This window comes from Centropristis striata, chromosome 13 (genome assembly GCF_030273125.1).
Source record: "Centropristis striata isolate RG_2023a ecotype Rhode Island chromosome 13, C.striata_1.0, whole genome shotgun sequence".
Taxonomy (NCBI): Eukaryota; Metazoa; Chordata; class Actinopteri; order Perciformes; family Serranidae; genus Centropristis; species Centropristis striata.
The window spans coordinates 34,963,057-34,990,039 of record NC_081529.1 but is presented as its reverse complement, the minus strand read 5'-3'; the positions used below and the strand labels follow the sequence as shown (position 1 = coordinate 34,990,039).

The 26,983-nt window shown below is 34.8% G+C and overlaps 1 protein-coding gene across 2 annotated transcripts in view; it reads right to left on the bottom strand.

Moving 5' to 3' along the window:
• prkcab (protein kinase C, alpha, b) overlaps positions 1-26,983 on the bottom strand; it is a 203,583-nt gene that overhangs the window by 11,811 nt on the left and 164,789 nt on the right. Inside the window, exons 7-14 of one of the 2 annotated variants that reach the window (XM_059347130.1) lie at positions 26,526-26,660; positions 21,790-21,883; positions 19,606-19,635; positions 13,365-13,505; positions 11,475-11,648; positions 9,197-9,288; positions 6,686-6,748; positions 3,393-3,531 (exon numbers count right to left, since the gene is read on the bottom strand). In XM_059347130.1, the coding sequence (XP_059203113.1) occupies positions 3,393-3,531; positions 6,686-6,748; positions 9,197-9,288; positions 11,475-11,648; positions 13,365-13,505; positions 19,606-19,635; positions 21,790-21,883; positions 26,526-26,660 (868 nt within the window). The remainder of the gene's footprint in view (positions 1-3,392; positions 3,532-6,685; positions 6,749-9,196; positions 9,289-11,474; positions 11,649-13,364; positions 13,506-19,605; positions 19,636-21,789; positions 21,884-26,525; positions 26,661-26,983) is intronic. The other variant, XM_059347131.1, reaches the window with a different exon arrangement.

Below are 26,983 nucleotides of genomic sequence, written 5' to 3'. Positions count from 1 at the left end.
GTGTCTTTTTTGTGTATATTCTTTTTGGTCTTTTTGTAATAATTTTGTGTTTTTTGTGTCTTTTTTTTGGTCTTTTTGTAATAATTTTGTGTCTTTTTTAGTAACCTCAGAGAGCTCCAGTAAAGATATGAAGAGAAACTGAACAAAAGCTCTGTAACGTAGCATTTCTCTCTGAAACTCCAACCAAATCAACCACCATTAAATAAAGTCAGCTATTCTGAGCTGCTATAACAAAGGAGCTTTCTCCAACCATCCAATTTGCCAACCTACACCTCCTCCCACACTCAGTCTACACACTGACACACTCACACAATAATAATAATCATGCAGACACAAATGCAAGCAGCCCAATCACAGCTGCACTCGCTTTTAACACAGACAGAATTGCAGCAATTTATCCAGTTCACAGTTACAATGTAACATTTCTGTGGGTTTGCCACCTGCCAAAGGTTCATTCTGGGTTTTATGTTGCATAGGAAAGTTATTTAAAAATGACTTTCCAGGTCAGAACTGCACAGATTTAATGCAATAAATCAAATTAATGAGAGCTACTAACTCTTTGATGCACAACATATAAACACCTTCTAATGCACAACATGTTATTTCATGCTGGCTGTGTGTTTGAATATCTTTTTTTTTTTTTATTACAACAGATCATTATATCCATTTTTCCTTTCATACTTTATGAAGAAAATAGTTTTTGTATTGTTACATCAAGTTTACACTCATGGGTCAATAATGACCTTGTGCATTAGAAGCGTAGTGATACAAAAAGTGATTCACTGAATTAACAATTTGAGTTTATGTGTAACTATGTTTGTCTTATTTTGAAGGTTTAAGGTTTAAGAATTTTGTCCATTTTTTAAATCCTTTTCATGTCTATTTTGTGTGTATTTTTTGTCATTTTGTGCCTTTTTTATAGTTATTTTGTGTCTTTTTTAGTCATTTTGTGTCCGTTGTTGTGTCTTTTTTTGGTCATTTGTGACATTTTTTTGTCATTTTGTGTCTTTTTGTGTCTTTTTTGGTCATTTTGTGTCTTTTTGTGTCTTTTTGGTCATTTTTGTGTCTTTTTTTGACGTCATAAAGAAGTCGTGCTCCGGCGCTTTCATGGACTCCAGAGGGTTAAAAGAGTTGTTAGAACCACCAGATTACATTGGAAAATCACATATTTTAACATTTGAGACTTATTAGAGCCACCAAATAATAATTTACATTGGAAAAACACCAATAACAATATAGGATAGTTAATATTTGTGTCTTCTTTGTCAGGCTTTAAACTCGTGACAACATATAAACACTTTCAAATGTACAACATGGGTCAGAAATCACCTTGTGCATTAGAAGAGTGGTGATAAAAAAAGGGATTTTATACAAAAAGCAAGAAATTAAAACAAAAAATTAGGATGTGTGATGATCAAAAACAAGTCATTTGAGGAAAGCCTGGAATACTGAATGATGAAATTATTGAATTAATTATTTATTGCCAAGATATAGAAAATAAAAACTTAGTCGGGTCACTTTAGGGGTATCCAACTCAATCACAAAATGACCAAAAAAGACACAAACTTATTTAAAAAAAAACACAAACTTATTTAAAAAAAGACACAAAATTATAAAAAAGACAAAATTACCAAAAAAGACACAAAAATATTTGAAAAAGACACAAAATTATAAAAAAAAATGACACAAAATTACCAAAAAGGTAATTAAAGGGACCTTCCACACACAACACGGTAAAGTGCCATTCATATAAAACTCACATTAAACTTTAATTAATTCTGTGTCTTGTTTTGGTAATTTTGTGTCTTTTTAAAATAATTTTGTGTCTTTTTTGGTCAATTTGTCTTTTTTTTGGTCATTTTGTGTCTTTTTGTGTCTTTTTTAGTCATTTCGTGTCTTTCTTAGTAATTTTGTGTCTTTTTTTAATAATTTTGTGTCTTTTTTAGTAATTTCGTGACTTTTTTTGTGTCACGAAATTGTGTCTATTGTGTCTTTTTTTAAGTCATTTAGTTTTTTTTCTGTCTTTTTGTGTCTTTTTTTGTGTAATTTTGTGTCTTTTTTAAGTAACTTAGTTTTTTTTCTGTCTTTTTGTGTCTTTTTTTGTGTAATTTTGTGTCTTTATTTGGCCATTTTGATACTGCCTCCAGCGGCCTCCTGGTAATTTGAGTTTGAGACCCCTGCTTTAGGCCCATGTTGTGCATAAAAGGGTTAAAATGGCTCAGGCAGTCATTAATATGCAGTGTTCAATATCAAGTGAAAAATAACTGCTTGTCTGGTTTATTTTTATATCAGAAACCTGTTTAACTGAAGTTTGGTGTTAGAAAGAAGCAGTGAGGGGTTTCCCTCTCCTCCCACCTGAGAGACAGCGTGCTCCCTCATGACTCACCAGATAAATATAGAATATATGTATCTCCAGACAGACAAACAAACATCTTGCAAACAACATTACTCTGAATGAATCATCTCGGCTCTTTACGCTCTGTGCATAAATGGTTTCATAAGTTGTTGTTGTACTCTTTCATAGATGATTCACTATGAATGATCTTTATGGAAGCCCATAAAACAAAAGAGATCCTGTAAGCTTCTTTAATGATGAAATATCACAAAATAATGACCAAATATCACAAAATAATGACTAACTATTGCAGAATAATGACCAACTATTGCAAAATAACAACGTAGTATCTAAAAAATAATGACTTCATATTGCAAAATAACAAGCTAATATCTCAAAATAATGACTAAACATTCAAAGTAATGACAGTATTTAAGAAAAACGACTTAGTATCACAAAAATATGACTTAATATATCAAAATAATGACTTAGTATCTCAAAATAATGACTTAGTATTTTTTTTAAAAACAACTAAATATCTGAAAATAATGATTTGATATGTCAAAATAAGGACTTAATAGCTCAAAATAATGACTTAGTATCTCAAAATAATGACTAAGAATGCCAAAAATAAGGACTTAATGTCTCAAAATTACTTAATATCTGAAAACAATGACTTGATATGTCAAAATGAGGACTTAGTATCTCAAAATAATAACTTAACATTCAAAATAATGACTTAGTATTTTTTAAACGACTTAATACCTGAAAACAATGACTTGATATTTCAAAATAAATGACTTAATATCTCAAAATTACTTAATATCTCAAAATAATGACTTAACATCTCAAAAATAATGACTTAGTATCTCTTGTATAATTTGGAGATACTAAGTATTACTATTTTGAAACAATCAGAAACTGATTGACACACCTGCTGCACATGGTTACGGTTGCTAAGCTATGTTTGGATAAGACCTATTTTGTGAATGGACAATTCAAATCCAGAACATAGAGGACAAACATTCATAGAGAATAACAGAGGTGTGAGGCTGACCTCTGGGGCGATGTAGTCCGGAGTACCACAGAAGGTGCGTGTGCTCATCCCTTCATACATGTTCTCCTTACACATGCCGAAGTCAGCAATCTTGATGTGGCCCTCAGAGTCCAGCATCACGTTGTCCAGCTTCAGGTCCCTGCAGCACAGACACACTGTCAGACTTTCTGGGGTCTTTTTACCTTTATTCAGATAGGACAGGTGCAGACTGGAAAGCAGGGAGGGAGTGTGTGTGTGTGTGTGTGTGTGTGTGTGTGCGTGTAGCATGTGTATCTGGAGCAGTGTGTGTGTGTGTGTGTGTGTAAGTGTGTGTGTGAAGCATGTGTATCTGGAGGAGTGTGTGTGTGTGTGTGTGTGTGTGTGTGTGTGTGTGTGTGTGAAGCATGTGTATCTGGAGGAGTGTGTGTGTGTGTGTGTGTAGCATGTGTATCTGGAGCAGTGTGTGTGTGTGTGTGTGTGTAAGTGTGTGTGTGAAGCATGTGTATCTGGAGGAGTGTGTGTGTGTGTGTGTGTGTGTGTGTGTGAAGCATGTGTATCTGGAGGAGTGTGTGTGTGTGTGTGTAGCATGTGTATCTGGAGGAGTGTGTGTGTGTGTGTGTGTGTGTAGCATGTGTATCTGGAGGAGTGTGTGTGTGTATGTGAAGCATGTGTATCTGGAGGAGTGTGTGTGTGTGTGTGTGTGTGTGTGTGTGTGTGAAGCATGTGTATCTGGAGGAGTGTGTGTGTGTGTGTGTGTGTGTGTGAAGCATGTGTATCTGGAGGAGTGTGTGGGTGTGTGTGTGTGTGTGTGTGAAGCATGTGTATCTGGAGGAGTGTGTGTGTGTGTGTTTGTGTCTGTCTGTCTGTGTGTCTGGTTCTGTCATTCTGAGAGAGATAGATCAAAGGATCAAAGGCTTTAGAAATCAACAGAATTAACTGCCACTGTAGAATGTTCCGGCACAGTGACAGCAGCCAGAGTTGGACTGGAATTTCTGGCCTCGAACAGAAAGCATTTTTGGCAAAACCATAATACCTATCATTGATCCGACTTCACTTTGAGCGTCCTGAGTTCTTCCTGAACGTCTACATATGTTTTTTTTTTAAAGAAAAATGAAAAAATAGCTTTGTTAGAGCGATCAAAAAAAACTGTTACATCTCCCTTTTTCTTCAATCTTCCTGCGTTTTTAATATGGGAGCCAATGAGGCTGTTGGTGGTGTTGGTGGATCATCTGTGCGTCCTACGCCCAAACTATAACTCTGACAGCTTTACCAGAGGATTGTGAGGGAGAAGACTAATTTTCCTACGTTTCTATGTATAAATTATTTCTGTAGAGTGGAATTTGCGGCCTGGAGCACAGTTTTCAAATTTATTTTTTGACAATTATGCCGGAGAAGTAGACGTTTGAAAATCTCCAATTATTGTTCTTTTTCCCTAATTTTTTTCGGCCATCCCATTCACTTCAATGCAAAATTTTGCGCAGATCATTTCCCTCAGATTTAGAGTTTTTATCAGTTTTTTAGACTAAACACCTTTTTTCTGCTGACAGCTGTCTGTGTCCAGAGAGCAGCAGAGAAACGTCTCTGGCCAGTTTATCTCTCTGCAGCACACATCATACGCCGCAGAGCAAACAATCATTTCTTGGCCTGAAGTCATTTTTCCCTCCGTGCCTTTCTGCTCTTACAATTCAGTCTGTTTGTGCTTCTGTTTCATGTCTCAATTCTTCATTTTCTCCCCTCCTCGCTCTCCACTTCAGGCAGCTATATCTGTCACACAGGGCTGGTGAGAAATGCAGAATAGATGCTGCTGGTCCTTCAGCTCGAGTACTGAGGGAGGACAGGGTGACTTTGGTCTCTTTGGAGCATTTCTTCTTGTCCTTTCTACTTCTGCTTTTGTGATAATTATGGGTTTGATACTTGCCTCTTTTCCTACACTGCAAAAAAGGTGTAAAAAAACATAAAAACAGTATATCTGAGGGAAATGATCTTGCTGCATGGACAGATAATTTACCTTGACAAGATTTATTAAATTAAGATTATTAAATCTAGAAATAAGCATGTCGAACACTTAAAATAAGAAATTAACTCTTAAAACAAGATAAATTAAAGCTGCCAGCAGCGATGAAACTTTAGATTTAGAAGTGTTAGATAATTTATCTGGTTTTAAGAGTTAATTTCTTCTTAAGCATTCAACATACTTATTTTTAGATTTAACAATCTTAATTTAAGAAATGTCTTGGTTTTATTCTGGTTTCATGTTGTTTTATTCTGTTTTAAGTGGTTTGAACTGGTTCTATTCTGGTTTTAACTGGTTTTATTTAAGATATCTCTTGGTTTTATTCTGGTTTAAAATGTTTTTATTCTGGTTTTATGTGGTTTTATGTGGTTTTATTCTGGTTTTAAGTGGTTTGAACTGGTTTTATTCTGGTTTGAATTGGTTTTATTTAAGAAATCTCTTGGTTTTATTCTGGTTTTATGTGGTTGTATGTGATTTTATTCTGGGTTTTTTTTCTGGTTTTAAGTGGTTTGAACTGGGTTTTATCCTGTTTTAACTGGTTTTATTCTGGTTTGAACTGGCTTTATTCTGGTTTGAACTGGTTTTATTCTGGTTTTATGTGGTTTTATTCTGTTTTAATTGGTTTTATTCTGATTTTATGTGGTTTTATTCTTGTTTTAAGAGTTAATTTCTTATTTTAAGCGTTCAACATGCTTATTTCTAGATTTAATAATCTCAATTTAATAAATCTTGTCAAGGTAAATTATCTGTCCATGCAGCAAGATCATTTCCCTCAGATTTACTGTTTTATCTGGTTTTCAGACACACCTTCTTTTTTTTTTTTTTTTACAGTGTATTCATGTCTCTCTGGATGTTTCCTCCCTTTACTTAATTCCTCTTCTGTCTGTCTCGCCTGTTATCTCCTGAGTGTTTTTGTCCTTTCTCTGGTTTAATCTGCCCATCAGTCTCTCAGTCTCAACTTGATGTCTAAACCACTTCATCATGTCTAACTCCAACTCCCATATCTTCATCTTCAGCTTGTCTACCATGTTTTTCTCCCCTTACGCTGCCTCAGAATCATTCCACATTGATTTTACTTCACTTTTTCTGCTCCGTCTTCAATGACTCACACTCTGCTCCTTCCATTTCCAACATGCAGATTAACATTTATGTTTCTCTTCCACTTCACAAATCTATTCCTGCTTACAACAAAACATTTCACAGCCTTTACTCGTTTTGTTTCTCCATGTAGCAGCGAATTAATTTTGAGTTGAATGTGGTGCGTCATTGCATTAAACTGCTTTCTCTCTGACTCACCCACCTGTAGATGATTCCTTTTCGGTGCAAGAAAAACAAACCGACAGCGATCTCTGCAGCATAAAACCTGCCAAATCCAAAATGAGAAAATAAATAACCCATCTGCACAAAAGAAAATGTGTCAGAGAAGTGATTCTACTGAATACAAAAACTCATAAACTGTGAAATTGATAAAACAAGCTGTTGTTTGCACACAAAATATTAGAATTTTAGGTGTCGCGTAGTGCAACACTGCTGATTCTTTAACCCTTTGATGCACAACATGGTCTAAAGTGACCCGACTGAGTTTTTATGTTCTATATCTTTGCAATAAATTAATTTCATCATTCAGTATTCCAGGTTTTCCTCAATCAACTTGTTTTTGATCATCATATATCCTATTTTTTTGTTTTTATTTTTTACTTTTTGAATAAAAACCCTTTTTGTATCACTACGCTTCAAATGCACAACATGGGTCAAACATTTCATTACGGGGTATTGTGTGCATAATTTCAAGGAAAATGAATTTAATTAATTTTTGAATAAGGCTGTAACATGACAAAATGTGGAAAAAGTGAAGCGCTGTGAATACCTTCCAGATCCACTGTATGTGTGACAAAATGATACATAAACATGTTAAATATATTAAATATATGAGTGTTTGGCCCCTCTTACTGCTAAAGTAACTATTTGAAACAAATTACTATTATTATTATAGTATTAGGTCATTTAATTTTAAATCAAATATGGATGAATGAGTAATTTTTGACCCATGTGTGTAAAATTGATGTAAAAATACAAAAACTATTTTTCTTCATAAAGTATGAGAGGAAAAATGGATATAATTATCAGTTGTTATCAAAAACAAGATATTCAAAAAATACTTGGACTATTCTATCATAAAATAAATTGAATTAAGGGTTAACTAAAGCTACTAAACTAATTTAAGGCCAATGGTGCGTTCACATGCTCCACGGATATTCCTATTTCGGTATATTTATTTGCTTTTAATCGTAATGTGGAAACAACATGGATGCTACGAAGACGATGTGTTTTACTCTATTCTACCCTACAAAGTAACTACATTTTTGGTCAAAATTGAGTTATAACTAAAAATGAACTCCTTTATGTCTGTTTTATCTTGTAACAAAATTTTAGATTTCAATATTGCTTTATTTCAGAGAAATAATGATTAAAAATTAAAGTAACTACAAACTCCGGAGAAAAAGTGAGATAAAATTATATTAAGACTAAAATATAACATTATAATATTAAGTCTAAAATACACAAATCTTTGAATAGAGTTCACTGTAAAAAAAAAAAAAAAAAGTTTGTCGAAATTACAGTAAAACACTGTCAAATAGCATCAGAAATATGATTATAATTATTATTATAGTCATTTTTGACCCATGTGTGTAAAATGCACAAAATGACAAAAAAATGTCACAAATGACCAAAAAAAGACACAAGAAAGACACAAAATGACTAAAAAAGACACAAAATAACTATAAAAAAGGCACAAAAAGACAAAAAATACACACAAAAAAGACATGAAAAGGATTTAAAAAATTGACAAAATTGTCCAAGACTCCATAGAGTCAAAGTTAAACCTTCAAAATAAGACAAACATAGTTACACATATACTCAAATTGTTAATTTAGTGAATCACTTTTTTTATCACTACGCTTCTAATGTGTGTAAACTTGATGTAAAAATACAAAAAATATTTTTCTTCATGAAGTATGAAAGGAAAAATGGATATAATGATCGGTTGTGATAAAAAAAAAGATATTCAAAGAATACTTGGACTATTCAATGATGAAATAAATGGATTTTTTTTTTTTAAATAGAGCAAAGCAACACACAGCAACCATTAAATAATGGGGAATGAATGAGGGTAATTTTTGACGCATGTAGTGCATTAGAAGAGGGGTCCATATGTTGTGATCAAAGGGTTAACTAAAGCTCTATGTGGGTGTAAACCAGGGGTGTCAAACTCAAATACACAATGGGCCAAAATTTAAAACTTGAATAAAATCGCGGGCCAACATTGAACAAATAAACCTTTTAATATATACCAAACATGTTTTGCTTTAACATTAAATATGGAACCAGCAACGCTTATAAACATACAATATATAACTAAATAGTGCAGACATGCAAAATCAAATTTCAAATAAAAAACACATCAATGTCATTAATTTATTAAATAAAAATTAAATAAAAATCGTATGCCTCTTTTCTATTTGCATCCTTCTGATTTCAATATCAAAATAAAGTTTTTCAACAGGTTAATACATTTAAAAATAAAATAACAATAATAAATCTAGAATTAGCGGTAAATGCGCCGTATAATACCGGCGGGTCAGCTTTTATAGTACAATAATAATATAATAATTTGGTATTGCCTCGCGGGCCAAATAAAATTACACTGCGGGCCAAATTTGGCCCGCGGGCCAGAGTTTGACTACCCTGGTGTAAAGCATTTTATCTGCGTGGTGAATATCTTGGTTATTGTTAGAACAGGAGTCCTTACACTGCCTGCGGCTCTTTGAACTTGCCCATACGTTGAATATGATACATAAGGTCTCCACCGTTGATGTACTCCATCACAAAGTACAGCCGGTCCTACATTAAAAAAAAGAAAAGAAAAAGATGTTATTCTCCTAAAGAGCAGCTCTTAAAGGAACACTCCACTGTTTTTTCATATTAAAACATGTTATTCGGGTAAGTAAGACGAGTTGATACAGACCTCTTGCGTCTCAATGCGTGCACTCAATCGCCCTGGCGCGCGGCGCCACTTGGCTAGCACTTAGCTTAGCCCAGTTCATTCATTAGGATCCAAACAGATGGACAGTTAGAAGCGACCAAACTCCTCCACGTTTTCCCTATTTAAATACAGCTACACGAGTAGTTAAACGACCAAGTATGGCGACACAAAATAAAACGTGGCGCTTTTCGAAGCGGATAAAAAGGAGAACTATAATGTATGTCGGAATAGCACTTGGGAGCACTTCGGCGCAGTAATATCATCACTCCTGACGGAAGTGAGAGGGAGCGGAAGTGATGATATTACTGCGCCGAGTCGAAGTGCTCCCAAGTGCTATTCCGACATACATTATAGTTCTCCTTTTAATCCGCTTAGAAAAGCGCCACGTTTTATTTTGTGTGGCCATACTTGGTCGTTTAACTACTCGTGTAGCTGTATTTAAATAGGGAAAACGTGGAGGAGTTTGGTCGCTTCTAACTGTCCATCTGTTTGGATCCTAATGAATGAACTGGGCTAAGCTAAGTGCTAGCCAAGTAGCTCCGCGCGCCAGGGCGATTGAGTGCACGCATTGAGACGCAAGAGGTCTGTATCAACTCGTCTTACTTACCCGAATAACATGTTTTAATATGAAAAAACGGTGGAGTGTTCCTTTAATGGACGCTGCAGAAAGAGAAATACAGTGTGTGCACATTAAAACCAGCCGTGCATGACAGAAACTATCTCCAGCATGTTTTTTTAACGTGTCCTAACAGCTGATTGTCCTCCAGAGACATTAACATGCCGGACATGATGTTTCTCTTCCAGCATCGAGGCTCATACACCTGCATTATAATAAGTCAGGAAGCTTTGATCAGTAAATGTAGTTTTTATTAAAGACTCCTTGAGTCACCCTGTCTGTCTACGCACACAGCTGACGTCACAGTGGGGACTTCGTATTCATGGGTGGTCTCTGCTCCGAGTCAATTATTCTCTGCAGGGGCGGCGGGAAAAGAGCGGGAATACATTAAGTAGGAATGTAAGATCTGAGATGTGTGAAGGTGTAAGACAAACACACACTGATTTAAAATGCCAGGGACTGAACAGACGTCAGGTTAGAGAAAGTGAGAGCAAATGTTCAGTCAAAGTCAAATATGACATTTATTGAAACAGGTTATTTAACACATTTAAGGCGGGAAAGCATTACTGCATTTCATTAAAGCGGAAAGCAGATACGTCGTTTTGTATTATTTGTAGTTTTTTCCACCTATTTTCGGTCTCTTGGCCAATGAAATGCATCAGAATACATGAGGGAGTGTCGCAATGCAACATGGGAGTTTTCCAGAACTGAAATCATCACCAAAAAAAGACACAAAATGACCAAAAAAGACACAAAATGACTAAAAAAAGACACAAAATGACCAAAAAAGACACAAAATGACTAAAAAAAGACACAAAATGACCAAAAAGACACAAAATTACCAAAAAAGACACAAAGTCACCAAAAAAAGACACAAAATGACTAAAAAAAGACACAAAATGACCAAAAAGACACAAAATGACACAAAATTACAAAAAATGACCAAAAAAGACACAAAATTACCAAAAAAGACACAAAAGGACACAAAATGACTAAAAAAATACTAAAAAAAGACACAAAATTACCAAAAAGACAAAATTACCAAAAAGACAAAATTACCAAAAAAGACACAAAATTACCAAAAAAAGACCAAAAAAGACACAAAATGACTAAAGAAAGACACAAAATGACTAAAAAAGACGCAAAATGACTAAAAAAAGACACAAAATGACCAAAAAAGACACAAAATGACAAAAAAGACCAAAAAGACACAAAATGACCAAAAAAGACACAAAATGACAAAAAAAATGACAAAAAAAAAACACAACATGACTTAAAAAAAGACACAAAATTACGAAAAAAAAGACACAAAAGTAAAGAATAATTAGTGTTTCCGTAATCCTGCTGACAAACAGACAAAACAGAACCCAATAAAAACCTTCCTTGGTGGAATAATAAGCCTGACTTTGACAGAAGTTTTTCACCCACCACAGTCTGGAAGCAGGAGTGGAGCTGTGTGAGGAAGGGGGGCTTGTCTCTCTGGGCCAGGACTCTCTTCTCCACCATCGTACATTCAACATCATCGTCCTGGATCACCACGTCTTTCTTCAGGATCTTGATGGCGTAAAGCTCCTCTGTCGACTTCATCTCCGCCAGCATCACCTGCACGTGATCACCAAAGGTCACAATGAAACTAAAGAAAATATGGATTTTTAAAACAACATCAAAATGTCAAAATGTCACACAAACCTCCCATAAATACGTGCAATAAGTGCAAACCACACCAGCAATTCACACAACACACCAACATGGTGTGCACTGCAAAAAAGTTGTTTAGTCTAAAAACCAGATAAAAACAGTAAATCTGAGGGAAATGATCTTGCTGCATGGACAGATAATTTACCTTGACAATATTTCTTAAATTAAGATTATTAAATCTAGAAATAAGCATGTTGAACACTTAAAATAAGAAATTAACTCTTAAAACCAGATAAATTAAAGCTGCCAGCAGTGATGAACTGGCCCGAGCAGAGTGACCTGATGATTATTTGTTATTACCAAGATAAAAAAAACTTTTGGTGTCTTTTTTGGTGATTTCACGTCTTTGGTGTCCTTTTTTTGGTGTTTTTTTTCTTTCTTTTTTGGTCATTTATACATCTTTTGTTTCTTTTTGTGTCTTTTTTTGCTCTTTTTGTGTCTTTTTTGGTATATTTTGTGTTTTTTTGTGTGTCCTTTTTGTCATTTAGTGTCTTTTTTTGGTCATTTTGTGTCTTTTTTGGTCTTTTTTTGGTGTTTTTTTGTCTTTTTTGGTCATTTATACGTCTTTTGTTTCTTTTTGTGTCTTTTTTATGTCTTTTTTTGGTCTTTTTGTGTCTTTTTTGGTCTTTTTTTGGTCTTTTTTGTGTCTTTTTTGTCATTTTGTGTCTTTTTTTGGTCATTTTGTGTCTTTTCACATCTTATTTTGGTCACAAAATGACCAAAAAAGACAAAAAATGTACAAAACAGATCAAATTAAAGCTGCCAGCAGCGATGAACTGGCACGAACAGAGTGATCTGACAATTATTTGTTTCTTACCAAGATAAAAAAAACCTTTAGATTTAGAAGTGTTAGATAATTTATCATGTTTTAAGAGTTAATTTCTTATTTTAAGTGTTCAACATGCTTATTTCTAGATTTAATAATCTTAATTTAATAAATCTTGACCAAAAAAAGACCAAAAAAGACACAAAAAGACCAAAAAAAGACACAAAAAAGACACAAAAAGAAACAAAAGACGTATAAATGACCAAAAAAGACAAAAAAACACACAAAAAAGACCAAAAAAGACACAAAATGACCAAAAAAAGACACAAAATGACAAAAAGGACACACAAAATATACCAAAAAAGACACAAAAAGAGCAAAAAAAGACACAAAAAGAAACAAAAGATGTATAAATGACCAAAAAAGAAAGAAAAAAAACACCAAAAAAAGGACACCAAAGACGTGAAATCACCAAAAAAGACACCAAAAGTTTTTTTTATCTTGGTAAGAACCAAATAATCATCAGGTCACTCTGCTCGGGCCAGTTCATCACTGCTGGCAGCTTTAATTTATCTGGTTTTAAGAGTTAATTTCTTATTTTAAGTGTTCAACATGCTTATTTCTAGATTTAATAATCTTAATTTAATAAATCTTGTCAAGGTAAATTATCTGTCCATGCAGCAAGATCATTTCCCTCAGATTTACTGTTTGATCTGTTTTTTAGACTAAACACCTTTTTGCAGTATACTTCAGGGCCACCGTACATAAACCCCTTCTAGCATTATTTGGCTGTCAAATTTAAAGTTTCACACTGACTAATCATCTTTTATCTACGTCTCTGGTCTTGTTCTCACCTTGCCGAAGCTGCCCTTCCCCAGCAGAGCCAGGAAGTTGAAGTCGTTGAGCCGGATGCGGTCCATGTTACTGGACGGCAGACTGAACCGCCGGTGGTCTGACGGCGTGATCACCTTCTTACCGTGACCCAGCTTGGCTTTCTGTGGTGCACAACAGTGAAAAATACCATTAAAGTAAAAAGTATATTCAGTATTTACATGACATTTTATCTACTAAATTTGCTCAACGTTAACAAATCAGGCCAGTAATGATAATAAGGAGAGGACGTGGAGCGCTTCTCCAGCCGCCATGCTGCTGTTTAACAGCTGGTCGGGACTCAGAAATGTTCAAATCTGTATTTCACAGAGAGGAGATAACAGACTGCCACATTAAGCAGGACTTAATCACCGCTTGCTTCAGTTTTCTCAGCAGGAAGTGAGCTCGTATGCGACTAATTACAGTGTCGTTCTGCTGTTCATTAAAAACCGAAGACACGTTAACAACTGATAATGTAATAACCACAAACGCCTGGAAAAGAGTTCTGAAATATCTCTTGAAACTGGTTGAAAATACAACATAAATTCACAATATACTATCATATTTTTATGAAATCATTAAAATAACCATGTAGAATAAAGCAGTAGTTCTCAACCTTTTTGAGTCGTGACCCCCAATTTAACATGCATGTTGTCCGCAACCCCCACTCACTGAACAGAATTTCACACGCACAGTTCAGATCACCCAAAAAAGACACAAAATGACTAAAAAAAGACACAAAATGACAAAAAAAGACACAAAATGACCAAAAAAGACACAAATTGACCAAAAAAAGACACAAAATGACAAAAAAAGACACAAAATGACAAAAAAAGACACAAATTGACCACAAAATGATAAAAAAGACACAAAATTACCAAAAAAGACACAAAATGACTAAAAAGAGACACATATTGACCACAAAATGATAAGAAAGACACAAAATTATGAAAAAAAGACACAAATTGACCAAAAAAGACACAAAATGACCAAAAAAGGAAACAAAATGACCAAAAAAGTCACAAAATTACTAAAAAAAGACACAAAATAATAAAAAAGACTTAAACACATGAACACAGTGGAGACAGAGCTGACTTCCAAAAAGATTTGGCGACCCCCAGAAATCATCTCGCGACCCCAACTGGGGTCCCGACCCCAAGGTTGAGAATAGCTGGAATAAAGTATAGAGGAATACGTTATATGTTTGTGCTATATTTATTACTGATCTGTTACATTTTTACTGTATTTTGCATGCTGGTGATTACATTATGTTATAACTCAAACATACATGATAAATTCTGAACTATTAAACAGTTATAATTATCTCATTTGATCCAAGATGGATGAAAACTAACAAGTCAGACTGACATCTTTCTATTTCTTTGTTGAGAGAACATAATGATCTATTTTTTGCACACTGACATCCTCACAGATATTCAGCAGGATCTCTCTCTACTGGTGCATTTTGGGAAATTGTGAGGTGGGCCGTTGGTTGGTGGGGGGTGCCAGCGCTGCAAGGTTCCCTGTTGTTATAATGACGGGCCTGCCAAGTGTCTTTGAACAAAAAGGGCAATTAGGACCCTGCCAGCTCCCATCATGGCTGCAGCCGTTATCTGCTGCTGTCAGATAGAGAAAACAGGCAGAGAGAAGCTGTTGCCACACCAACCGGCTCTCTCCTTTAACTCAACACAAAGATATGCTCAAAATAACAATTGTCACATGTTTCACTCAGGTTAAGTGGCTCTACTTGCACCTCGTTAGGTCAATTAAGAGCAGAATAATGTCAATATTAACCCTTTGATGCACAACATGGTCTAAAGTGACCTGATATGTATGAGTTTTTATGTTCTATATCTTTGCAATAAATTATTTTCATCATTCAGTATTCCAGGTTTTCCTCAATTAGTTTGTTTTTGATAATCATACATCCTAATTTTATGTTTCCTTTATTCATTTTTTAATAAAATCCCCTTTTGTGTCACTACTCTTCAAATGCACAACATGGGTCAAAAATAACCCATATCCATTTTTTAGCTAAGTAGCTTGCTAAGCTAATTACTTAGCTAACTTCTTGGCTAAGTATTTAGCTAAGTAGCTTGTTAAGCTAACTACTTAGCTAACTTCTTTACTAAGTATTTTTATGTTCTATATCTTTGCAATAAATTATTGGTATCATTCAGTATTTCAGGTTTTCCTTAAGTAGTTTGCTTTTGATCATCCTAATTTTATATTTTCCTTCATTCATTTTTTAATAAAATCCCTTTTTGTGTCACTAGTTTTCTAATGCACAGCATGGGTTAAAAAAATTACCCATATCCATTTTTAGCTAAGTAGCTTGCTAAGCTAACTACTTAGCTAACTTCTTGGCTAAGTATTTAGCTAAGTAACTTGCTAAGCTAACTTCTTGGCTAAGTAGGAAGCTAAGCTAACTACTAAGCTAACTTCTTGGCTAAGTAGCTTGCTAAGCTAACTACTTAGCTAACTTCTTGGCTAAGTATTTAGCTAAGTAACTTGCTAAGCTAACTTCTTGGCTAAGTAGGAAGCTAAGCTAACTACTAAGCTAACTTCTTGGCTAAGTAGCTTCCTAAGCTAACTACTTAGCTAACTTCTTGGCTAAAATCATAAAAGGGGGGGGGGGGGGTAAATATGTACTCAAAATGATGTTAACATTTGCTGTTTTCTGTCTTTTTTTGCTTTCTTACTTTGACTCAATATATAAGTATATTCAACATTCATATTCATAACATATTCATTACTTTTAAAGCCTGGTTGCACTGACATTCATTTATATCTAATTAAGGAGTGGAGATATTGTTCATAACAATATATATATATATATATATATATATATATATATATATATGTATATATCTCCAGAGATCACAAACTGTGATACATGTGAAGTTATTCCTTTTACCACTTTTTTGTAGGAGGAAACATTTGAATAATGTGGTGATGCTGATCTGGATTATCTAGCATCACCTTTACAACAGATGTTAGTCATTTTGAAAACACAAACACATTTACAGAAACATTTCTCATCATAAACAAATCACAAAGAAAACACAGCAAAAGTTGGAATATTGAGTGACCACACAAAGTTGTATTGAAACACACAATGCAGCCACACAACAGTCTCATGATAAATAGAAATAAAACACTGCCACCGTGTGGAGGGAGTCAGCATGCACACCAGGAACAGAAACACCTGCTCATGTGTGTCTACAGGAACAGCTCAAAATATTAGAATAGCATGAAAAAGTTCAATATCTTTTGTTAATTATTCCAGAAAGTGAAATATATATAATATATATAGATTCATTACACAGAGAGTGAAATATTTCAAAACTGTTTTTCTTGTAATTTTGATGATTCTGGCTTAGAGAGAATGGAAACACAAAACTCTGTGTGTCAGTATAAAATGAGAATATTGTGAAGAAGGAGGAGAGGAGGTGGAGAAAAAAGAGGAAAAGGAGGAGAGGAGAGGAGCAGCAGGAGGAAAAGAGGGGGAGGAGAGGAGGAGGACGAGGACGAGGATGAGGAGAGGGAAAAAAGAGGAGGAGAGGAGGAGAGGAGAGGAGAGGAGGAGGAGGAGGAGAGGAGGAAAAGAGGAGGAGGAGAGGAGGAGAAGGAGGAGAGGAGGAGGACGAGGAGGAGGAGGAGAAAAAAGAGAAAAAGGAGAGGGGAGGAGGAGGAGGAGAAAAAAGAGGAGGAGGAAAAGAGGAGGAGAAGAAGAGGAAAGGAGAGTAGGAGAAGGAGGAAAAAGAGGAGAGGAGGAGAGGAGAAGGAAGAGAGAAGGAGAAGGAGGAGGAGAGAAGAAAAGGAGGAGGAGGAGCAGGAGAGGCGGACAGGAGGAGGAGAAAAAAAACGAAAAGGGGAGGAGAGGAGGAGGAGGAGCAGGAGGAGGTGATGAGGAGGAGGTTGGCGTTAGTCCTCTAAGTCAGAATCATCAAATTTACAAGAAAAACAGGCTTGAAATATTTCCCTCTATGTGTAATGAATCTATATAATATACGAGTTTCACTTTCTGAAATAACTGACAAAAAATACTGAACTTTTTAATGATATTCTAATGTTTTAGATGTTCCTGTATTGTTGCCACAGTGACAGTGATGCAGCAGTGTCCACCATGCGTGACTAGGTCCTGACAGCCTTCTATAGTCCCGACCAGAGACAGGAGGACTAGTAGAGGACGGACTGTGGACTAAAGGAGATAAAGGAGAGGAGGCCCGAGGCTCCACAGATTTACTAACAACAACGCTGTGTGGTGCAGGATAGGGAGCACATATGTTCAAGGAGTTATATGCACAAATGTTATATTCATATTAAAGGAATACTTCACCCTCAGAATGATCATTTGTATACCAAGAAAACTTTGATGAACGGAGTAAATCCTTGATGTCCCGTGGATTTGGAATAATCTGCACACTTTGTTACATTTTACAAACCTAGTATCCCTGGAAAAATTTAAAGCAATTTAAACGGTCCATGTTACTGAAAAGTGCACTTGTTTTACCTGAGTGGGATTCAGTACCTTTCTGCATGTAGAATGTGTGTATTGCCTATTTTTCTTTTCTGCAGTTTTTACTATGTGTTCCCATGTTTTTTCATTGTCATTTTAATCTGCAACTGGCAACCAATCTTGGATAGGTCTCCCTCAAAAAAGAGGTCGCAATCTAAAGGGACTTCCTGATAAAATAAAAGTTAAATAAAAGTTTTTTTTTTTTTTGCAGGAATAACTATGAACTCTATAAATGACATTTGGATTATTCCACATGAATTAATTAATTAAGAGTTAATTTCTTATTTTAAGTGTTCAACATGTTTATTTCTAGATCTAACAATCTTAATTTAAGAAATCTTGTCAAGGTAAATTATCTGTCCATGCAGCAAGATCATTTCCCTCAGATTTACTGTTTGATCTGGTTTTTAGACACTCCTTTTTTGTAGTGTACCTGCACTTTATTTATGTTTATATACTACTCTGTACTTCTGGTTTGATGCTAAACTGCATTTCGTTGTCCTGGTACTTGTTACTCTGTTCAATGACAATAAAATTCAGCATTTTCTGTTGTTAGGTGAGGTTAGCGTTAGGTGAGGTTACCGCTAGGCGAGGTTATCACTAGGTGAGGTTAATGTTAAGTGAGGTTACCGATAGGTGAGGTTACTGCTAGCTGAGGTTACCACTAGGTGAGGTTACCTCTAGGTGAGGTTACCACTAGGTGACGTTACCACTAGGTGAGGTTACCACTAGGTGAGGTTACCGCTAGGCGAGGTTATCACTAGGTGACGTTACCACTAGGTGAGGTTACCACTAGGTGAGGTTACCTCTAGGTGAGGTTACCACTAGCTGAGGTTACCACTAGGTGAGGTTAATGTTAAGTGAGGTTACCGATAGGTGAGGTTACTGCTAGCTGAGGTTACCACTAGGTGAGGTTACCTCTAGGTGAGGTTACCACTAGCTGAGGTTACCACTAGGTGAGGTTACCACTAGGTGAGGTTACCACTAGGTGAGGTTACCTGTGCATACTGCAGGAGGAATGTTACACATGTTCTTATTCTCGCGATATAGCCTTTATTTTTAAACTTTTCTATAGTGATTTTTCTATTTAAATAAATGAATAAACGTTTAATGTAGCCCTTATTTAGTTGTTTTTCTCCCACTAATGAATTAAATGCTGACTCATCTATATTTAACACATTAGATTTATTACATCCCTTAAAGTCAAGAGGGCTTCACAACCCCCCGTGGATCTTTGGGAATCACTGATTTAAAGGGTGAAGTATTCCTTTAATAGTGAAACTTAAACCTGTTCTTGTTCTTTTTCTTGTGCTGGAGGAACACCAGCTGATTTTTTAGTTTGTGCTTTAAAGCCAAATGCAAATGCTGCAAACGTCAGACGTTTGCTGATGCTGCTGACCTCTGCAGCAGATGCTGCAAAATCCTCAAAAACTGAATTGTTCCTTAATGTTTAAACTATATGTAGTCCCTTATATATATTTTATTGGTGCCATTTAGCATGCTACAGAGAGGAGGAGGGAGTTAGTGTGTCAGTGTGAGAGGAGAAATAATGCATGGTTCAACTATATGCTGTTGAGAGCCTTTGTTAGTAAATCAGATTAATTTGTGGAAGCCCTGCAGACGTCCACAAACAATCCTGCTGCAGCACAGTAAGTAAAGTGAGCGTGATGCAGAAATAGAGACGAAGCAGGCAGAAGAGCTACCTTGAGATAGTGGATATTTAACTGGCAGGCCTAGAAAAAAGGGAGAAACTCACTTTATTAGTGGGGTCAAAGGTGAGCTGGTGTGAGCATGTGCTGGGAGGTGACAGAATAAAACTGTGGCCTTTACCAGTCTAACCTGTTCTAATCATTTATCTACGAGTTTACAAAGTGATCATCTAGGAGCACGTCCTTTTCTGTCACATCTGGTTGCATCTCGCCTCAGTTTCCATGGCAACCACACAGTTGTGAGAAGATGCTATAGCTTCGGAGGGAAGTCAAGGTCAGAGTTGCACATAATGGAGAGAAAAGGAAGATTAACCCTCTGGAGTCCATGAAACTTTAAGCAGCATGTTTCCTGCTGTCAGCTGAACTCTAAAGTTTTGGCTTTTACACAAGTTTCCATGTTCAATTTAATGCATCAACTCTTTTTTAGCAAATTTTTAGATTTTTCTAATTTCTAATCAAAGCTTTGTGCATTTAGCATTGTAATGCAATCTTTTGGTTTGCTGTTTTTGTTGATGTTTTTTGTAATTTCTTTGTGTTTTTTGCAATTTCTTTGTGTTTTTTTTTTGTATTTTTATTGTGTTTTTGATGTGTTTTGAGTGTGTTTGTATGTGTTTTTTGTAATTCTGTGTGTGTTTCTGTGTGTGCTTTTGGTTTGTTTTTCATGTTTTATGTGTTTCACGTGTGTTTTTTGTCATTTTGTCAAAAATGTTGATCCAGTAAATCAAAATGAAATAATAATCAGGTCATATAGGTGAGGTTGTGCTGAAAACAATGATACCAACACGTCATGGTAAAGATTTTTAAGTGGTTTATATACAGGCAAAATGAAAAAAAGGGGTCCAAAACAGACAAAATAGCCCCAAACTCCAAAGGGTTAAATAATGTGAATGCTTAGACTTCTAAGGATTAAAAGCAACAAGGCTGAGGGGAGATGACATTTACTCTCAGTATTAGAACACCTGTGTGTGTGTGTGTGTGTGTGTGTGTGTGTGTGTGTGTGTGTGTGTGTGTTTGTGTGTGTGTGTGTGTGTGTGTGTGTGTGTGTGTGCAGACGGAGCAGGACTTTAATAAATCTGTCCTCGCTCCAATAGATCCCACGCCTCTCTGCAGTGTTTACATGGTGATGTTCAATATGTGCCACATGCCTGCATGTTAGTAATATAGATAGGAAGAGGATATGAGTTTTATTTAACTCTACGGAGTCTTATAGGGCTATTTTGTCCATTTTTGAATCCTTTTCAAGTCTTTTCATGTCTTTGTAAGTCATTTTGTGTCTTTTTTAGTCCTTTAGTCCAACATAAAATGTGATTTTGAATCTTCTTTTTACTTTCAAAACACTATCATGCTCAATAAAGAATTTTAAATGTTGCAAATGTGAACAAAGGTGTCAAATCTAACATATAAGAGGGTTCCATCCAGTTCTATCATTTGATACTAAATCTATTTGAGCTTGTCTCCAGTTTTGCTTGGTTTATCATCATCAAACTGAAACTGCACAGATGTTTTAATGTGGAACTGTTAGAGAAACCGATCGGCCACTAGAGGGCGACATGTATCTGTAGCAGTGGTGGAAGAAATATACAGATTAACTCTATGGAGTCCATCTATTTATTGAAAATACACTGAGCATGTTTTATTAACAGTGATAACAGTTGAAAGTGCAATCATAAGGGCTTTTTACACAGTGTGCCATTTATGTTTCTAGACCATTTTTAAAATGTGAATTTTCTTTGTACTTTGTACATGCAAATAGACATGTTGTTGATGTTTTTATAGTTATTTATTTATTCATTTCATTATTTTATATTATTAATTCTTACATCTATTTTTTGGTCATTTTGTCTTTTTTTAAATCATTTTAACATCCATTTTTGGTCATTTTGTGTCTTTTTCGATAATTTCGTGTCCTTTTTTGGTCATTTTTACATCTACAGTCATGGAAACATTCTTGATAATAACCGAAATCATTATGAATAAAACCATGTTGTGTTATGTCACTGCAACAAACCAAAGACTATAAAAGACTGATATGAAACAGAGCAGATTACTAACGATGGAGATGACGGAGCGCTGTGACTCCAGTAAAACTCATAGATTTACTAAAGACTTTCAGTCTTGTTTTTGTGCACAATAAACATGTTTGCACTTTACACTTTATCACCTTTGAGTCAAACTCACCTCAAACTTCTGTCGGAGCTCCAGGTTGACGTCGTCCATCTCGGGGATGGGGACGTTGTAATACTCGCCCTCCTCCTGGTTCAGCAGTTTGTACCTGACAGAGAAAAAAAGAAGAGAGAAGTTAATTTAAAATGTTTTGATGGATCTATTGTCCCTGCACTGTAAAAAGGTGTTTAGTCTAAAAACCAGATAAAAACAGTAAATCTGAGGGAAATGATCTTGCTGCATGGACAGATAATTTACCTTGACAAGATTTATTAAATTAAGATTATTAAATCTAGAAATAAGCATGTTGAACACTTAAAATAAGAAATTAACTCTTAGGGATACAAGATAACTGAAAGCTGCCAGCAGTGATGAACTGGCCCGAGCAGAGTGACCTGATGATTATTAGTTTATTACCAAGATAAAAAAAACTTTAGATTTAGAAGTGTTAGATAATTTATCTTGTTTTAAGAGTTAATTTCTTATTTTAAGCGTTCAACATGCTTATTTCTAGATTTAATAATCTTCATTTAATAAATCTCTTGGTTTTATTCTGGTTTTAAATGGTTTTATTCTGGTTTTAAATGGTTTATTCTGGTTTCATGTGGTTTTAACTGGTTTTATTTAAGAAATCTCTTGGTTTTACTATGGTTTGAACTGGTTTTATTTGGTTTTAAATGGTTTTATTATGGTTTTATGTGGTTTTAAGTGGTTTGAACTGGTTTTATTCTGGTTTCATTTGGTTTTATTTTAGTTTTATGTAGTTTTATTCTGGTTTTATGAGGTTTTATTCTGGGTTTAACTGGTTTTATTTAAGAAATATCTTGGTTTTACTGTGGTTTTACTGTGGTTTTAACTGGTTTTATTCTGGTTTTATGTAGTTTTTTTCTGGTTTTATGTAGTTTTATTCTGATTTCATGTGGTTTTATTTTGGTTTTAAATGGTTTTATTCTGGTTTTATGTAGTTTTATTCTGGGTTTAACTGGTTTTATTTAAGAAATCTCTTGGTTTTACTGTGGTTTTAACTGGTTTAATTCTGGTTTTATTTAAGAAATCTCTTGGTTTTACTGTGGTTTTAACTGGTTTAATTCTGGTTTTATGTAGTTTTATTCTGGTTTTATGTGGTTTTATTCTGGTTTTATGTAGTTTTATTCTGGTTTCATGTGGTTTTATTTTGGTTTTAAATGGTTTTATTCTGGTTTTATGTAGTTTTATTCTGGTTTTAACTGGTTTATTCTGGTTTTATGTGGTTTTATTCTGGTTTTAAATGGTTTTATTCAGGTTTTAAATGGTTTTATTCTGGTTTTATGTAGTTTTATTCTGGTTTTATGTGGTTTTATTCTGGTTTTATTCTGTTTTATTCTGGTTTTAACTGGTTTTATTCTGTTTTATTCTTGTTTTAAGAGTTAATTTCTTATTTTAAGCGTCTAACCTGCTTATTTCTAGATTTAATAATCTTAATTTAAGAAATCTTGTCAAGTGAAAATATCTGTCCATGCAGAATGATCATTTCTCTCAGATTTTGTGTTTTTATCTTGTTTTTAGAACAACTTTTAAACAACTAAACAACTTTTTTGCAGCGTGCATCTCTTATGATAAAACTTTAAACCTGTGCACCACTTCATCCAATCATCAGCAGCTTGTCTGACTGTTTTCCTGTCTGCTCTGTGTCAGCAGCTAGACTTCATCTCTAACGTACACATCCTCACCGACTGGAACACACAGCAGACAAACACACAGCGTAGTAGTTTCCGAGCTACGTTTATTTCCTGGAGCTTTGTTAGCGTGCACAAAGCCTCCAGTCGATCAGGCTGGTTTAGGCCTGGTGGCGGCAGGTATGCTAACATGGCCACGGAGCGAGAGTGTGTGTTTATCAGGATGAGACAAAGCAGGCGGACAAAGACAGAAAGAGGAGGAAATGACGCTGCCAGGTGCTGTTTGTCAGAGTGAGGAGAGTCTGTTTCTGCTTCTCAGTGACGTCGGTTGGTTGGTTGGTAGCCAGGTTAGTATCAATGAACACACTTTATCCACTTATGTCATTCCTGTTGCTGAGTTTAAACGGTTTAGAAAAATATACACTACCGCTAAAAAAAAGTTTGGGGTCACTCTGTTATTTTCATTTTTTTTTAAATGTGCTTTTCTTTAAAAAATAAGGACATTACTCCTTATTTTTTAAAGAAAATCACATTTAAAAAAAAGGAATATAACAGACTTACAGTCCAGAAATTGTTAATGTGCTGCTTTATTGTACATTCTTGACTGTATATATTTCTATAACATATTAATTCACTGTATATATCCTATAGCATATTCAATTCATACCTGCACTATATCTATACACTGTGTTCATATGTAAATACCTTGCACTTTATTAATCTGCACTTCTGGTTAGATGTTAAACTGCATTTCGTTGTCATAGTACCTGTTACTCTATTCAATGACCATAAAGTTGAATCTAATCTAAACTATTAAAGCTGTAAACGTCTGATTTTCTTATGGAATCAATAGAATCTTAATTATATTGTTTTGAGTATAATTTACCTACTGACCATAGCTTTATGTGCTTATTTAATTATTAGTATTATTATTATGTGCTTATGTAATTATCTTATTGTGTAAAGACTTGTTTTTAGGATTGACATTATGAGCTTTTTCATGCTTTTCAAGCTATTCAACTGTTGAATATGGTGAGGTTTTACCTTAAATATTGGTTCCAATTGAGAGTTTTAGTTGCATGTAGTTTGAATGATATTTCAAAAGCATTTTCTATCACCAAAATATGCTAGTTTCAAGTATTTCTGGCTTATTTTAATGTTACTACAGTCGGGCTTTTGAAGCGACAATTGCTCGAAATTAGTAGATTTGGAATTATTTCAAGACATCATTGGTTTTCCAGTGCCGAACAAAAATTTGAACAAAGAAACATTTACTTACTGCACTGGCAGATAATTTTACTTGTTTCAACCCTGTATTTGCTTAATTCGAGTTAATAACTTTTTTTTTGTCAGTTGGTTTTTGCAGTGTAAACGTTTTTGAACGTTTTTGCCTCTACTGGACTACGGTGATCTGCTTTTCATGAATGCAACAACTCAGAGCCTTAAGAAGTTGGACTGTTTATCATTGTGCTCTGCATTTCATTACTGGCTTGGGAAATCGTACACATCATTGTATTTTGTATGTTCGCAGGCTCTCATTGGTTAGATTTTATCTACACTGCAAAAAAGGTGTTTAGTCTAAAAACCAGATCAAACAGTAAATCTGAGGGAAATGATCTTGCTGCATGGACAGATAATTTACCTTGACAAGATTTCTTAAATTAAGATTGTTGAATCTAGAAATAAGCATGTTGAACGCTTAAAATAAGAAATTAACTATTAAAACAAGATAAATTATCTATCAAATTATCTAGTTTTTTTTTTAATCTTGGTAAGAACCAAATAATCATCAGTTCATCACTGCTGGCAGCTTTAATTTATCTGGTTTTAAGAGTTAATTTATTATTTTAAGAGATTTTTTAAATCTCAACGAGACTTTTACCTGGTTAAATAAAAGATATATATATATATATATACACACTACCGCTCAAAAGTTTGGGGTCACTTAGTAATGTCCTTATTTTTTAAAGAAAAGCTCCTTTTTTTAAAATGAATATAACAGACTTAAGGTCCAGACATTGTTAATGTGGTAAATGACTATTAAAGCTGGAAACGTCTGATTTTCTTATGGAATATCTATTATATATTGTCAGGAACCATCACTCCTGCACTGAAAAAAAAGGTGTTTAGTCTAAAAACCAGATAAAACAGTAAATCTGAGGGAAATGATCTTGCTGCATGGACAGATAATTTACCTTGACAAGATTTCTTAAATTAAGATTATTAAATATAGAAATAACTCTTAATAACATCTCATTTAAAAGACCTTCAAACCTTGACCCTTATATGAATGTGAAGAGACGCCTTTTATGAGCTTATAATATAATGATAATTGCTACCAAAGCAGGTCAGGTCTCAACCACAGACTGCAAACTCCAAGTCAGAAAAGTAAAAGGAAAGTAAATGCAGAAGTGTCTGCATTCTCACAAATGGCCAGCAGGGGGCGACTGCACAGGTTGCAAAAAGAAGTCAGTTTAAAAGAGAGCTCTAATTCTCAATACCTGATTAAATAAAGGTGATATAATCAATCACAGCAACTCACTATAAACCAGCAGAACAGTTAGAAACAGGTGAAACAATCAGAAAGAGACTGACCATCAACAGTTTATTTTGGTTTTATGTAGATTTATTCTGGTATTATGTGGTTTGAACTGGTTTTATTCTGGTTTGAACTGGTTTTATTCTGGTTTTAAATGGTTTTATTCTGGTTTTATGCAGTTTTATTCTGGTTTTAAATGGTTTTATTCTGGTTTTATGTGGTTTTATTCTGGTTTTAAATGGTTTTATTCTGGTTTTATGTAGTTTTATTCTGCATGTAAATATGTAAATGCATACAAGGACCATACAGGTCAGGTCTCAACCACAGACTGCAGCCTCCAAGTCAGAAAAGTAAAAGTAAAGCCAATGCAGAAGTGTCTGCATTCTTCCAAATGACCAGCAGGGGGCGACTGCACAGGTTGCAAAAAGAAGTCAGTTTAAAAGAGAGCTCTAATTCTCAAAACCTGATTAAATAAAGGTGATATAATCAATCACAGCAACTCACTATAAACCAGCAGAACAATTAGAAACAGGTGAAACAATCAGAAAGAGACTGACCATCCACAGTTGGGAGCTTTGATGAGCTCAGAGACTCCAAAAGACATGGAGCCCATGAAGTCGTTCCTGGTGGTCCGGTCCCAGTCCCACACCTCGATGGACAGGCGGCGGTCCTTATCTGAGGCTTTCAGCTTACTGGATAAACACAGAATAAGAATAACTTTTATTTATAGAAAATACACACACAGGGGAAAAAGTAACTACTTTTATTTTGTGCCCTTTTATTCTATTTTCTTTCTTACTGCAAAAAGCCCATTTGTGCAAATATGAAATAAAAAGAATATTAACAATATTAACCTAGTGTTTAAAAATAATGAGAAATTTCCCCCAAATAATGAGTAAGTATCACAATAAAATGACAGTTTCTCAAAATAATAAGAATTTTTCTCAAAATAATGAGAAATTTCCCCCAAAATAATGAGAATTATTCTAGAAATAGTGACTTAGTATCTCAAAAT